The sequence below is a fragment of the Phyllopteryx taeniolatus genome, chromosome 3 (genome assembly GCF_024500385.1).
Source record: "Phyllopteryx taeniolatus isolate TA_2022b chromosome 3, UOR_Ptae_1.2, whole genome shotgun sequence".
NCBI classification, from domain to species: domain Eukaryota; kingdom Metazoa; phylum Chordata; class Actinopteri; order Syngnathiformes; family Syngnathidae; genus Phyllopteryx; species Phyllopteryx taeniolatus.
Window position 1 is genome coordinate 5,794,602 of NC_084504.1, and position 15,154 is coordinate 5,809,755.

At 40.6% G+C, this 15,154-nt stretch overlaps 1 protein-coding gene and 1 long non-coding RNA gene across 2 annotated transcripts; one reads left to right on the plus strand and one right to left on the minus strand.

The window, feature by feature from the left end:
* Positions 1 to 12: 12 nt before the first annotated feature.
* Positions 13 to 1,441, minus strand: LOC133475850 (uncharacterized). The gene is made up of 2 exons (XR_009787944.1): positions 1,304 to 1,441; positions 13 to 437 (listed from the first exon to the last, which is right to left on the minus strand). It is a non-coding gene; the product is annotated as an uncharacterized LOC133475850 (long non-coding RNA).
* Positions 1,442 to 6,910: 5,469 nt separating this feature from the next.
* figla (folliculogenesis specific bHLH transcription factor) lies at positions 6,911 to 14,873 on the plus strand. Its single transcript, XM_061766610.1, has 5 exons — positions 6,911 to 7,193; positions 8,779 to 8,925; positions 9,000 to 9,089; positions 9,574 to 9,726; positions 14,467 to 14,873. The coding sequence occupies exons 1-5, from the start codon at positions 7,008 to 7,010 to the stop codon at positions 14,479 to 14,481; spliced, it is 591 nt and encodes a 196-aa protein (XP_061622594.1). The 5' UTR covers positions 6,911 to 7,007; the 3' UTR covers positions 14,482 to 14,873.
* Positions 14,874 to 15,154: the final 281 nt, after the last annotated feature.

Sequence of the window (15,154 nt, forward strand, 5' to 3'; positions counted from 1 at the left end):
ATGACTCCCAAGTAATAAATACAGTTTAATAAAATATTCCAAAAACACAACATAAGATGCAAATTGGGTTAAACAAAGTTTCTCTTGGTAGTAAGGTAGTGAACATTGTACAAAAGTGTAAACATAAAATGTAAACTGTAAGAAAAGTGTTATCAATATAACTTAAAGTTGATCTATCAGTTGACCCATCGGCCTCAAGCCCTTGCTGGGCTGACTTCAGTTGAGCCAGCAACTCTTCGTGGCACCTTTGACTTGCCTCTTTGGACTCACGGAGGAATTGGAGGGCTTCCACCTTCGCTGATGTGCCAACCACAGGAAAGACAACATCATGATGTCCTCAGGTCAATAAGGAACAGCATCTGGTCCCTATTAAAGCCTTCATTTTCAAGCATGGCAGGAGGTGAAGGGATGCAGGGGAGCATTCTCCTCCAAGCTCTCTGCAAGACACATGAAAAATTGACTGTTGTGTTACTTTGATAATTTTTTTTATAACCTGTTGTGATGTGTTTGTCGTCAGCCGTAACCGGCTTCGCCACAGTGGTGCATGCAGTTGTGCTGATGTAGTTTGTATCTGCATCGTGTGTTTTCTAAAACAAACGGGCCAGGAAAAAGTGTTCCCCGGTGTGGCTCCAAATACAGGCCAGCGCTGATGTTAACATAGACTGGAGGGGGGAAACGTTTACATTGCAGCTATTTTTTTTGTACCACAAATATTTTGGAATAAAAATTGAATAATAAATTATGTTGTATTCAGATTAGGGATATGCGATGGTCGTTGAAAAACAACTGATCATTTCAAACAGTATTTAGAATATGGATCCCTAGTCCAGACGTCATTCATTGCTAAAAATTACTTTACCTTTAAACATTATCCACATAAACAGGTTGAGAAAACAAATAAAAACGAGATATCTAGCACGAAGGCACCGGGCTAGGTCTAGCCATTGTTGGCACGGGCTGCACTGTAGCTCACATATACCACATGAAAAAGGTATTTTGCACTCCAGCAATAATATTATATACAGTGGGTACGGAAAGTATTCAGACCCCCTTAAATTTTTCACTCTTTATTATAGCCATTTGCTAAAATAAAATTTGTTCCTCATTAATGTACACACAGCACCCCATATTGACGGAAAAAAACAGAATTGTTGACATTTTTGCTGATTTATTAAAAAAGAAAAACTGAAATATCACACAGCCATAAGTATTCAGACCATTTGCTCAGTATTTAGTAGAAGCACCCTTTTGAGCTAATACAGCCATGAGTCTTTTTGGGAATGATGGAACAAGTTTTTCACACCTGGATTTGGGGATCCTCTGCCATTCTTCCTTGCAGATCCTCTCCAGTTCTGTCTGGTTGGATGGTGAACGTTGGTGGACAGCCATGTTCAGGTCTTTCCAGAAATGGTCAATTGGGTTCAAGTCAGGGCTCTGGCTGGGCCATTCAAGAACAGTCACGGAGTTCTTCTGAGGCCACTCTTTTGTTATTTTAGTTGTGTGCTTAGGGTCATTGTCTTGTTGGAAGGTGAACCTTCAGCCAAGTCTGACGTCCTGAGCACTCTGGGGAAGGTTTTCGTCCAGGATATCCCTGTACTTGGCCGCATTCATCTTTCCTTCGATTGCAACCAGCCGTCCTGTCCCTGCAGCTGAAAAACACCCGCACAGCATGATGCTGCCACCACCATGCTTCACTGTTGGGACTGTATGGGACAGACGATGAGCAGTGCCTGGTTTTCTCCACACATATCACTTACAATTAAGGTCAAAAAGTTCTATCTTGGTCTCATCAGACCAGAGAATCTTATTTCTCACCATCTTGGAGTGCTGGTGGAGGGCTGCAGTGATGGTTGACACACATCTGGCCAAGGTTACAAAAAAAACAAAAAGTATGCGGCACTTAAGGTTGCTAAGAGCACACTGGCCTCCATCCATCCATCCATTTTCAACACCGCTTATCCTGGTTAGGGTCGCGGGGCGCTGGAGCCTATCCCAGCTGACTTCGGGCGAAAGGCGGACTACACCCTGAACTGGTCGCCAGTCAGTCGCAGGGCACATATAGACACGGACAACCATTCGCACCCACATTCACACCGTCACTGTGTGGGAACTGAACCCACGCTGCCTGCACCAAAGTCAGGCGAGTGTACCATTACACCATCAGTGACCCACTGGCCTCCATAATCCTTAAATGGAAGACGTTTGGGAGGACAAGAACCCTTTCTAGAGCTGGCCGTCCGGCCAAACTGAGTAGAAGAGCCTTGGTGAGAGAGGTAAAGAAGAACACAAAGATCACTGTGGCTGAGCTCCAGAGATGCAGTCGGGAGATGGGAGAAAGTTCTAGAAAGTCAACCATCACTGCAGCCCTCCACCAATCGGGGCTTTATGAGAGAGTGGCCCGACGGAAGCCTCTCCTCAGTGCAAGACAAATGAAAGCCCGCATGGAGTTTGCTAAAAAATACCTGAAGGACTCCAAGATGATGAGAAATAAGATTCTCTGGTCTGATGAGACCAAGATAGAACCTTTTGGCCTTAATTCTAAGCGGTATGTGTGGAGAAAACCATGCACTGCTCATCACCTGTCCAATACAGTCCCAACAGTGAAGAGTGCTCAGGACCTCAGACTAGACCGAAGGTTCACCTTCCAACAAGACAATGACCCTAAGCACAAAAATACTGAAGGAGTGGCTTCAGAACAACCGCATGACTGTTCTTGAATGGCCCAGCCAGAGCCCTGACTTAAACCCAATTGAGCATCTCTGGAGAGACCTGAAAATGGCTGTCCACCCTTTAGTGCCAAGGGGTAGGTCTCACCTGATCAATCATGTAACATGTGTATACAAAACATTCCTCATTGCATCATGAAACATCATCAACATCATCAAGCATCATTAAAAACACACAATGTATTCAGTAAATAATATTTAATTGCTACTCCCCTATGAAAGGTCCTATTAATTCATCTATCTCACATATCACAGTGTGGGGACCAATGATTGTGGGCTCTTAACCCTTAGTTACCAAAAAATATATTATAAGCTGTTACAAATTATATATGTTTGCTAATATGCAATGAGCAAGCAAATTCGGATAAGACTGTATTGGATTTTCTGTCTAGAAAAAATTTGCATGACCTTTTAATCTCTACTTTGGCTCCATCTTGTGGACTATTAGTGGTTATACACGACCGGGTGACCTTTATTTCTGGCTCCCTCTGGTGGACTTTTGTAGCATACGTTTTTGCCACCATCTGGTGGACATTTGTAATATCTCTAGTTAATCGCAATAATAGTTTTCTAAACCTGTATCCGATCAACACTGTAGCAACAACATAAAATATATTGTGGTAATTGTACATATTTCTATAAATCGCAGTTGGTGCAACCAACTGCAGATGCACTCCCACACCTGTTGGCAAGAAAGGTGAACAAAGTATTTTTCTCCACTTCACACTGTAGTAATAATATGTTTAATTTTCATGCATTTTTTTTAAATCATTTACAGGAGGTGCATTAAGCAGTTGTGGTGCTGTTCATAGCTGGTCGTCTGCTGACTGGGACCCCACAAAAGTCCCACACGCACGCACGCACACACACACACACACACACACACACACACACACACACACACACCCAGCTGTTCATGCATCATCAATTTGAAAAGGCATGTGTTATAATTGTAAATATACTGTTATTATGCAATCAAAATACAATTTATTGTGTTGTTTATGTTGTATAGTGGGAAATCATTGTTTAGATATTTGAGCCATCATAAAAGCAAAAAAAAACTTGGCATCAAAGTGAAAAGAAAAATTCAGCTTCAAATGCATTGTTTCACAAAAATCGATTTTTCCCCGTTTTTTTCTTGGAAACGGGTATTTTGAAGAAACTTACCTGTCAACTGCTGTTTACTATCCATCCATCCATTTTCTGAGCCGCTTATCCTCACAAGGGTCGTGGGAGAAGAAAATGGATGGATGGATATCGGGGAGTCTAAAGTCGTGCATATATACATCTAATATTCGAGAAGATTGTGACTGCTTGTTTTTTATTTTTATTTTATTTGAGCGGTCTATGGTTGGGTTAAGTGTTGTAGCAAAGTCACCCCCTATAATATTTGTTGAATTAGCGGACAAATTTGTTAGATGTGAAAAAAGTGGCTTGTCAATATTAGGGGTGTATACTGTACATTAACTAATGTGTATGATTTATTAAATATAATTGTATGAACTGTGTATTGTCCTTCTGGGTCAATTATTGTGCTATTTAGTGTAAAAAGTAGTTTATTATGAATTTGTACTAAGACTCCTCTTTGTGTGATGTTATAAATAGCTGAAAAAGTCTGACTGAAATTTAAATCGGAAAGGTAGTTTTTAGTTAAAAAAAAGACAAAAATAAAGTAATTGACATCTAACAGTCTGGAAAGGGCTACAAAGCCATTTGACAAGCTTGACAAATTGAAGTCAGCCAAAGGATCACAAAAAGCTGCAATAAAATGCCACGACTCGAAGAAATTCAAGAAAAGATGAGAAATAAAGTAATAGACATCTATCAGGTGCTGGCACGGTGGACGACTGGTTAGCACGTCTGCCTCACAGTTCTGAGGACAGGGGTTCAAATCCTAGCCCCGCCTGTGTGGAGTTTGCATGTTCTCCCCGTACCTGGGTGGGTTTTCTCCAGCCACTCCGGTTTCCTCCCACATCCCAAAAACATGCGTGGTACGTTGATTGAAGACTCTAAATTGCCCGTAGGTGTGAATGTGAGTGCAAATAGTTGTTTGGTTCTATGTGCCCTGCGATTGGCTGGTGACCGATTCGGGGTGTACCCCGCCTCCCACCTGAAGATAGCTGGGGTAGGCTCCAGCAGCCCGCTATTTCTCAAGCTATAGGACTCCAGCGAACCACTGTGAGAGCCATTATCCTCAAATGGAGAAAACATGCAACAGTGGTGAACCTTCCCAGGAGTAAATTACAGCATCCAGAGTTAAAAAAGGAACCCAGGAGAAGATCTAAAGAACTGCAGGCCTCCCTTAACTCAGTTAAGGTTAGTGTTCATGACCCAACAATTACGAAGAGACTGGGCAAAAATGGCAACATCCATGGCAGAGTTCCAAGGTAAAAACATCTGATGACCAAAAAGAACATAACGTTTGTCTTATTTTTGAAATAAATAAATAAATAAAATAAAAGCACCTGAATGTTTCAGACTTTTGGGAGACTATTCTATGGACTGACGAGACGAAAGGTAAAATGTTTGGACGGTGAGTGTCTCGTTACTAGGCTTTACAGGATTTTTGGTGGTTTAAAAAAACGATAGCTGATCACCAATCCAATCACAAGATGGAGCAATGTGTCTATTTAAATGACTTGTTTATTTACTGTACATACTTGTGTATTGTATGCTGAGTATCTTTAAAAGTATTCTCTAGTCCAGTGATTCCCAAGCAGTGTGCCGTGGCACATTAGTGTGCCATGCGTGATCTTCAGGTGAGCCGTGGGAAATTATCAAATTATACTTAACTGCTCAAAATTTATTCATTTACAAGAAATAATGTATCTTTGTTCCTCTATTTATGCCAGTGAGGCATAGTGACAGACAGAAGAAATAAATGCTCTTCTATTAGACGACATGAAGTACATACAGTATTTACTCTGTATTTAGTTTTTGTGACATTTTTGTTTGTTGGTGTGCCATGAGATTTTCCAATTGTAAAATATGTGCCATTGCTCCATAAAGGTTGGAAATCATTGCTCTTGTCAAGTCATACCAACATTACGACATGGCAGAAATAATGGGTGCTAATTTACTGCAACTCGATTACTTTATTGTAATTAAATTATTTCACACACACCGAAACTTTAGAGCATGATTCGCCATAAACGCCGGGATGTTTACGTACAACCGTTAATGTTAGCAGTAGCTTGCTAGGCTACATAACGTTTTGTTGCCTGCTTGCGAGCCGTATCGTATTAAAAGTACATGAACATACCTCAAGCAAGCCTTAAATGAACGTAATCTCTGTAATTAACGCTGGCCGAACTATCCATCCATCCATCCATTTTCTGAGCCGCTTCTCCTCACTAGGGTCGCGGGCGTGCTGGAGCCTATCCCAGCTGTCATCGGGCAGGAGGCGGGGTACACCCTGAACTGGTTGCCAGCCAATTGCAGGGCACATAGGAACAAACAACCATCCACACTCACAGTCATGCCTACGGGCAATTTAGAGTCTCCAATTCATGCATGTTTTTGGGATGTGGGAGGAAACCGGAGTGCCCGGAGAAAACCCACGCAGGCACGGGGAGAACATGCAAACTCCACACAGGCGGGGCCGGGGATTGAACCCGGGTCCTCAGAACTGTGAGGCTGACGCTCTAACCAGTCGGCCACCGTGCCGCCGCTGGCCGAACTAACCTTTTTAAAAAAAAAAGACAAAAAAATGTGGTATGCATTTTGCCTACTTCTACCCTTATATCTGTCTCCTGTCTCTCCTCATTTTGTCTTTGCAGGGATCATGACGCTCCATCTCTTGGAGTTGCTTAGTAACTTAGTATCTTAGTTTAGTAACTTAAGCTCAAATTGGGGTGAATGTGGCCCGCGAACTAAAATAAGTTTGACACCCCTGGTATAGAACACTACGATCCAAACCAAAAGGAAACGCCTCCAGACCACCTCCTGCAATGTGCCGGAATGCTTGGTCTTTTGTTTTTTTTTGGCGTCCACACTTGGATTGCGATGACGACTTTTGACCCTCCTAGTTTAGGGTCGCCGTAGGTACGCAGCTCAAAAGGGGCGTGTCAAATCAAGCTACGCATGACGCATGATTTTCTTTTTTCAAAACCGGAAACGACCGAACCGTATTTGGGCTTGGCGGCATTTATCCGCAGGTGTGGACCACCGTCTGATTACCAATGTGCAGTACAGCAGCTGCTGTCTCGGCCTGCGGCTGTGACATTTAATCAACGACCACCGGGAACTTCGCATGACCGCAATTAGACGTCACTCGATAAAATGAAAGTACCCAAGCAGGAGTTAATGAGTGACATTTTGAAGCGTCTGACGGGTGAATCTGCCCTGCCGGCGTACAGCAACATTGAGAAATTCAAACGAGTCAACGACGGCTTCTATGTAGTTGCTGAGGACTTTAACGAAAGTGTGAGGAAACGAGAACAAGTCAATGCCAAGGAGCGGCTTCGGGTGAGTGAGCGAGTGAGTGAGTGAGGAAACGCTAATTTGATAGCTGTTAAATCACTCTACAGAAACAACTTTAAGTCAAAGCACTTAAAAGCTAGCATTGGGTAGAATAGCTAGTGTGTGCGCGCGCGTGCAAGACCCTTTCCCAAAAAAATTTATATCATGGAAAAGTTTATTTTGATAATTCCATTCAAAAAGTTAAACTTTCATGATTAAGAATTCAGGACCAACAATTTTAAACAATTTCGATTGTTTATTTGTATATCATTTGGGCCTCATCAGAATTAGGGTTATATATTTATATATTTATATATATTGCTATAGATATATATAGAGATCGATAGATATAGAGATCGATAGATATATAATCCTGTTCAGATTTCACAGGATGCTGGAGAATATGCCAGTTGACTTTGGGCGAAAGGCGGACTACACCCTAAACTGGTTGCCAGTCAGTTGCAGGGCACACACACTTTCCCAAAAAAAATTTCATGAAAGTTTATTTCCATAATTCCATTCAAAAGGTTAAACTTTTCATAGATTGAATCTAAACTTTGAATCTATGAAAAGTTTAACCTTTTGAATGGAATTATGGAAATAAACTTTCATGATAAATTTTTTGGGAAAGTGTGTGTGCCCTGCAACTGACTGGCAACCAGTTTAGGGTGTAGTCCGCCTTTCGCCCAAAGTCAACTGGCATATTCTCCAGCATCCTGTGAATCTGAACAGGATTAGCGGTGTGTGTGTGTTGCACCTGGCATTAAAAATAAACAATATTCTATATTCATGCACTTATACTGTACTGTGTATTTCAAGATTTTGGTGTGCAGTATTCTTGCGTTTGACTGCATTCTGTTTCTCACATTGTGCACTCAGTGCAGTGCTGTTATTCATTGTATAAGGAGCCATGACACTTCAAAAAAAAAAAAAGACCTTTTTGCTCCACTTGAATAAGAGGTTTTCCTTTTGCATTTGGATTTGTTTTTATTCCTTTCGAATGCCCTGATTTTTGGAATGGTCGCCGATGGCTAGTGTAGCCTGTTGTCGGGTCTGAGTGCTCAAAGCTGGGCGACCGTGCAGCGCACACCTGTGCTAATTCATCTCATGCGATCGATTCTATTGATCTCCTGCTGGTAACACTAATCCTCGTGTGCATCGAATGCAGAGTTTCCCTAACGGCACAGGAGAATACACTGCATATAACACTGACTTTGCGCACGCGTGATAACGTGTCCGCAGGAGGAAGGAGCGAGTCGGCAGTTTGAAACCATTTAATTCTCCTTGCGCACACAACTTCCCGGAAGACAGGAAGTCATTGGCTGTCTGTTGGATTTTTGGGTACTGTCCTTTAAGACACTGTATGAACTTGGTGCAACACTACTTCAGTCATATTGGCTCTCTGAGGGAAACTTCCAATGTGGCCCTTGATTTAAAAAAATAAAATAAAATAAAAAAAATGTGTTTCTGTACAATGCACTATTGTTCTATCAGGGTTAATAACATACTAAATTGAGAATTGATTTGTGGTTGCAACTGAAAGATGGAGTTAAATCTCATTCAGATCATTTATTGTGATTTCAATTTGCAGATACGGAACCTTAACACCATGTTCTCGCGCTTGAAGCGAATGGTACCTCTGATGCGACCAGACCGCAAGCCCAGTAAAGTAGACACTCTTAAAGCTGCAACAGAGTACATTCGATTACTACTTGCAGTTTTGCAAGACACGGACACTGTATGTCATCTATCCTTTTGCACTCGGTTATAGTTAATTGAGTAGCTCAAGTATTGTTGCTTTGTGCTCATTAGACTGAGGGCAGTGAGACAGACTTCCTGAAGAATGCTATTGCCTATGGTCAGACTGAAGCCTTTGACAGTGATCTTTGGAGAGTGGATGATGTAAGTCTCTACTTTATTGTTCTGTTTTAAACTGATTTCTATAAGAGTTCAGAATTTTATTGAAATTAAATTTGTAACCAGATGGTCCGCAGGTACTCTGCATGGTTAGTATGTCCTCTGACAAAATGAATATTTTCAAATGGCTGTTAGAAAGATGGCATCTTGACACATTGTCTCACAACCAGGCCGTCAGCCTTTCAGCATGTTATTTCATTTGGTGTTTTCGGTCATTGTTTCACCGGTAAGGTGAGGAAAAGGCAACTGTTTATAATCAAAACGAGTGTATTCCTTTTTGATCTCAGTGGTAGCGGTTCAGATGCTTGCTTGCTATAACGGTACTTGGTTTGATGGTATTTGGAGCTTAGAGTGGCAAGATTGCTTAACAGTGGGTATTTGACAAAAGTACTGTCATGTTTACACATTCAAATGTATAAACCTGCATAGACAAGGAATTAATTATTTTTATACGTGGTTTCCATGACAGTTTCTGAATATGTCGGAGGACCACACTGAAGATGGCTTCACCTTACCCTCTGAATCAGGAACAGAAGATGGAGATATGACCAGACTGGTTTTACAACATTGTGCGATGCCGGCATACCAGTTCATCATTCAAGTACTGCCTGACCAATCTTCGGTAACTTGTGTGTTGTCCATGTTTGTTCTCCTGACATAGAATTAGTAGTATGAAGAAGTATTTTATACATGCTGTCAACGGTGGTTCAAATAATGGGGCACCAAGCGGGTAGGTTACTTAGCGGGGGTAGGGGTTGTCCGATATAGCAGATGGTCACGGTTATTTGTATAGCCCTTAACCACAAAAGAGACTCAATAGGGCTTCACAGGCCCACAGTCTGTAATGATTGACATCCCCTAATCTAAGATACTTGAACTCTTCAACTCTCATTCCCAACCAGGAGAGGGCACTCCACTCTTTTCTGACTGAGTACTTTGGTCTCAGATTTGGTGCTGATTCTTATGCCAACTGCGTCACACGCTACTGCGAACTGCTACGTGAAAGTTGAAAAAGGTTTGAAGCCAACGGAACCACATAATTGCAAAAAGCAGAGCTGTAATGCTGTGAGCACCAAACCTGACCCACTAAACGGCTCGGCTGTGCCTAAAAATTCTGTCCATAAAGATGAAAAGAATCTGTGACAAAGGGCAACCATGGCGGAGTCCAACCCTCATTGGAAACGACTCAGACTTACAGCTGGCAATGTGGCCCAAACTGTGACACCAGTCGTACAGAGACCAAACAGCCCAAATCTGGCGGTCCGGTACACCGGTCAACCGCCTTCTCCAAATCCACAAAAAACATAGACTCGTTGGGTGAACTCCCATGCATCCCCGAGGGCCCTGCCGAAGGTGAGAACGGGTCCACTGTTTTACAGCTAGGATGAAAACCACACTGATCCTCCTGAGTCTGAGATTAGACTTCCTTATAGACCCTCCTCTCAGAACCCCTGAATAGACTACCAGGGAGGCTGAGGAGTATGTTTTATTTTTTTTCCTTCTCCCCCTTTTTATAGTTGAAACACACCCTCCGGTCTCCCTTCTTAAAATGGGGGACCAGCACCCCGGTCTGCCAATCCAGAGGCACTGTCCCCGATGTCTGTGCGATGTTGCAGAGGCGTGTCAACCAGGACAGCCCAACAACATGCAGAGCCTTCAGGAACTCTGTGTAGTCTTGAGTGGTGTCTTTTGAGTGTACACAGACTTCAGGTGCCTTTTTATTTCTTCCAAAATCAAATCTGAAAGCAATTTACTTTTAAGGGTAATTTAAGATGTTTACATTACAAAACTGTTTTTGGATCAGTTTGTGGTACATTTACAGTTGAAATTTAATAGTGTAGACTGTTAAAGATTTTGTTGGGCTGGCGTCAGTTACTTGCAATTTTTTGCTATTCATGGTGGGGCTTGGTTCCAATTCCCCTGGAATAGTAAGCAAATTTATTTATATAATGCATTTCATACACAAAGTAACTCAATGTGCTTTACATGATTAAAAGAGTTTAAAAAAAATTGGGGTAATCTGCTCTGACCTCTTTGTTCTGGTCAGAACCCGAGCTGCAGCTGTTTAATGCTCTTTTTAGGGAGTCCAGTCAGAAGACCATTAGAGTAGTCAAGTCTACTTGAGATAAAAGCATGGATGAGCATCTCCTGGTCTGCTTGACACACGTAAGCCTTCACTATGGATACGCTCTTCAGTTTTAGTAATTGATTTAATGACTGTTGAAAGTCAGGTCAGAATCTATCGGAACACTATCCATTCAAACTGTCAAGTTCTTTGTCTTGTCAATTTGATGATTGAAGGTGAAGAGGTTGCAATTGAGGCAGCGCCACACGGCCATTTCATCGTTTCAACAAATGTTTCTGTACTTTTTTGACAAAGGCTGACCTTGGAGTGCGTACATTCTGGTACTTTAGGGACAAATGCTTATTATAGCTCAGGCATTCTTTTTCCAGCCTACTGTGTAGCTCTACCATGCTGTGATGTTTGACTCATATTGCCCAAAACCTGTCAGGTTTGTGTATCTCAAACTGGCAGCAATATTAAAACGCCGGCTGACTGAGGCTATAATCCTTCTCTACAAATTGCACCACATACTTAACACATTGAGGATCCCACCCACTAAAGAAGTATTTGCTAGGGAAGTTAATTACATGCGCTGTGTAAACTCTGTCGAGCAGCATACATTTGGCAAACGCTTAATGAGGCCTATGCTTTCCATGCTGCATTAAGAAACATTACAAGATAACAGCCCTGTTTGTTTATAAGTGTTGTATTTTAATTGCATGTTTTCCTCCCCAAAATGAACTGACAGAAAAAAGTGGATTTATTAAGCATTATAGTGCCCTCTTGTGGTAGCTTATCACCGTATTGTTGTGTAAGTATGGAGGTCATGCAATAGCTTTTACAATCTACCATTTGAATGAATGTTTTATTAAATTTGGAAGGCCTAGCGCAGCATTGGACACCAAATGTTGTTTAATGTCACAGAAGGCCTTTTCTGCCTCTGTACTCCATTAAACAGGTGATGTAATTTTAAGGTTGTTTTCATATATTAATTTTGACAATGGTGCAACAATTTCTGCATAGTTTGGAATCCATGCTCTACAATAATTTGTCAGACCTAAAAATGATTATTATGTTTCTTCGTCTGTGGTTTAGGATTTTTTTAAGACATATAGCTCTCCTGTCTTCTAATATAGTCTTTCCTCCTATACTTAAATTATGGCCTAGATATTTAACTTGTCTTTTACATCATTGCAATTTATTTTTTGTTAACTTTATGTCCCTCTTCTGTTAGATGATGCAGTAAGGTCAATGAATCTTTACATGTGTCTTCATCTGTAGATGCCAGAAGACATGCGTGTTGTGAATTAACTTGTGAATAAATAGTTGGACTTTCACAGTAACCTTGCGGTAATCTAGTAAATGTGTATATATATATATATATATTTTTTTTTTTTCTCAAATGTGAATGCAAACCAAAATTGACTTATTTTCTATTGGTACTAAAAAGAATGCATTAATGCATTAATGTCCACTACTGTAAACACAGTAGCGTCTGGTCTTAATGAATTTAACAATGTGCGTGGGTTTGGTACGCATGCTCTGTATTACTGCAGCTCATCACATTCTTTTTTTATCTTCTATTTTTGTGATAAGCTCCAAGGCTGCAGACAACAGAGCCTTTCCCACGTTTAACGGTGGCTTGTCTTTTATTTTTTATATAATTTGATTCCTGCAACGGGGCTATTTTTTATGTATTTAACCAACCATTAAAGCCGTGTTCGGTTATCCCTGTCTCTAAATATAAAATTTTATCAGGATCCTGTTTCTTTTTTTCTTTTAAATTTAATTTAATGAACCTCCAACCTTTACACTGCAGTGTATTCCTGTTTTTTATTTTACTACTTCCTTTCCCCATTTGAAAGAATTTGGTTCAGTGTAATACTACCTAGGGTAGTCTAGAACACTGTTTCTTTTCAGTAGGACGGTGATTCAAATTTACTTTCTGTGGTAATTCTCACTTCAACTCTTTCGAGTGGAGAATTCTTGCCTTTGCATCCACAAAAGTCCACCGTTTACTTTCCCACTGTTTTGGCATGGAATGAAAAACCTAGTGGTATCCCATTTACACTCTCATTCAAACAGTTTTCATTCACACTGGCTCGTCAGAGGACTCCGCCGTCCCATACGGAATTTAACTACGTCTGTCAACAGCTCATTAGAGGACTCCGCCATCCTATACGGAATTTAACTACGACGCCACGAAACTTTCCTAGTTTCTTTATTTTACCCGCCATTGACTAGTATTCACAGGGTTTATTAAACACGGAATTTAAGTACGTACAGGACTCCGCCGTCCTCGCGGAATTTGTGGACTCCGGCGTCCTTTTTCCTAAAAAAAAATTTAAAATTTAACTCACCAGTCGTCTTCAATCTTGTGGATTGTCGTCAACCTTCAGATCCCAGTTGAGGAGAACGAAGACCAGTCCCGTAAAGGGTCTTACTTGCCGTGGCCACGGTCTCTTAACTGGAAGTTGGCTCCACAACTGGAATCCTCGGGTGTGTTGACATCCGGCTCGAAGGACCAATTTAATGTTGGATTTATCTTACCCAACATTATAAAAAATAGACACAAAAGGAATGAAGACGCTGGTTTCTTTTTCTCATGAGGAGGGCGTATGGGAGATTGTTCAGATCACAGCCTCTCAACACGCTCTAAACAATCCCCCCCCTCGCTCCTGCTTTTATTTGAAATAGGAGGGATTTACAAATCATAATGTTCTAAGCAATAAGACACAACACAAAATATTTGATAATAAGAGGGTTTTTCCCAGACATAGTATTCTAAACAATAAGACACGACACATATTTGATAATAAGAGGGTTTTTCCCAGACATAGTATTCTAAGCAATAAGACACAACACAAAATATTGGACCAACACTTGTCCCGACCCGACCACATCCGATCACGTCCTTGGTCCAGGCGCCCTTCCATCGGATGATGCTGAGTCATCTTTTCGAAGGCGAGACATCTAAAATCTTCCATAATACTAATGCAAGCTAAGCAAATAAATGATAACTTCTAGAATATATTTAACAGTATTTCACTACAGTTTCATTCAGCGATACTCGTGTAGTGGACTGTGTAGCGTTGATCGTGTTGAAGATGGTTGCACGCTAAATTATTCAAACCACAATCATATTTGCTCCAAACGTAGACAAAGCAATCAACCAACAAAAAGAGTAATTTAAATCTCAATGAAGTACAGTACATGGTAATTTTTTTAATCAAAAGGCAGTTGAATGTGGTTGTTTTGTTGGAAACTATGTCAATTAATCTTTTTTTCTCTCCTCAGGGGTCGTTACTATGAAGACAAACATTTTCAGGAAGGTGCTGTTTTATCTTTTACTTTTGTAAGTTGAATTGTTTGACATTGGTAGTTACTATACAATTTATTTGTTTTCTAGGCAACATTTAAAATGTACATGAATTCATTTGACAGTGAGCCTATGGGTCTATAGAATGTTTAGCACTTTCTGTACCATGTGCAAGTTACTGTAAGTGGGTAAGAAATTACTTTAAGCTTTTGTGGATTAAGTTAAATGATTTTTCTTTACACGTTTACATAATTTCTAATTTTCAAGTCATTCATTTCTGTGGTGTCCAGTTATTTGAAAAATGTAAAAAATAAAAACAAACCAACAATGGAAAATTATTTCACTTGAAATAAATTTTCAAATTTTTATTTTTCTTTCCCCCCAACTGTTGTTCAATAGTCTTCCTGAGAGTCCATTTAATTTGTTTCATTACAACTCATGCAGGACAGAAACTTTTGTCTTGCACTTGTATGTAGACGTAAACATTTGCACTAAAGCTACGGTGTATCAAAAAATTACTTCAGGACTTTTTATTTTTATTTTTGTATTTTGTTTTTATTTATTTATTTTTTTAAATGTTAAAACATCCATCATAAGAGGGCGAGCATGTTTCTAATTGCACAATTATGCTGTATAGCATCACCTGAAACCTTTGAAACATCCAAT

What these genes read in the sequence shown, in the direction of transcription:
- figla (XM_061766610.1), top strand. Translation starts at nt 7,008, where the DNA reads ATGAAAGTACCCAAGCAGGAGTTAATGAGTGACATTTTGAAGCGTCTG. An exon ending in ATGCCAAGGAGCGGCTTCGG is followed by an intron (nt 7,194 to 8,778) that starts GTGAGTGAGCGA and finishes TTCAATTTGCAG; the next exon opens with ATACGGAACCTTAACACCAT. An exon ending in ATCTTTGGAGAGTGGATGAT is followed by an intron (nt 9,090 to 9,573) that starts GTAAGTCTCTAC and finishes TTTCCATGACAG; the next exon opens with TTTCTGAATATGTCGGAGGA.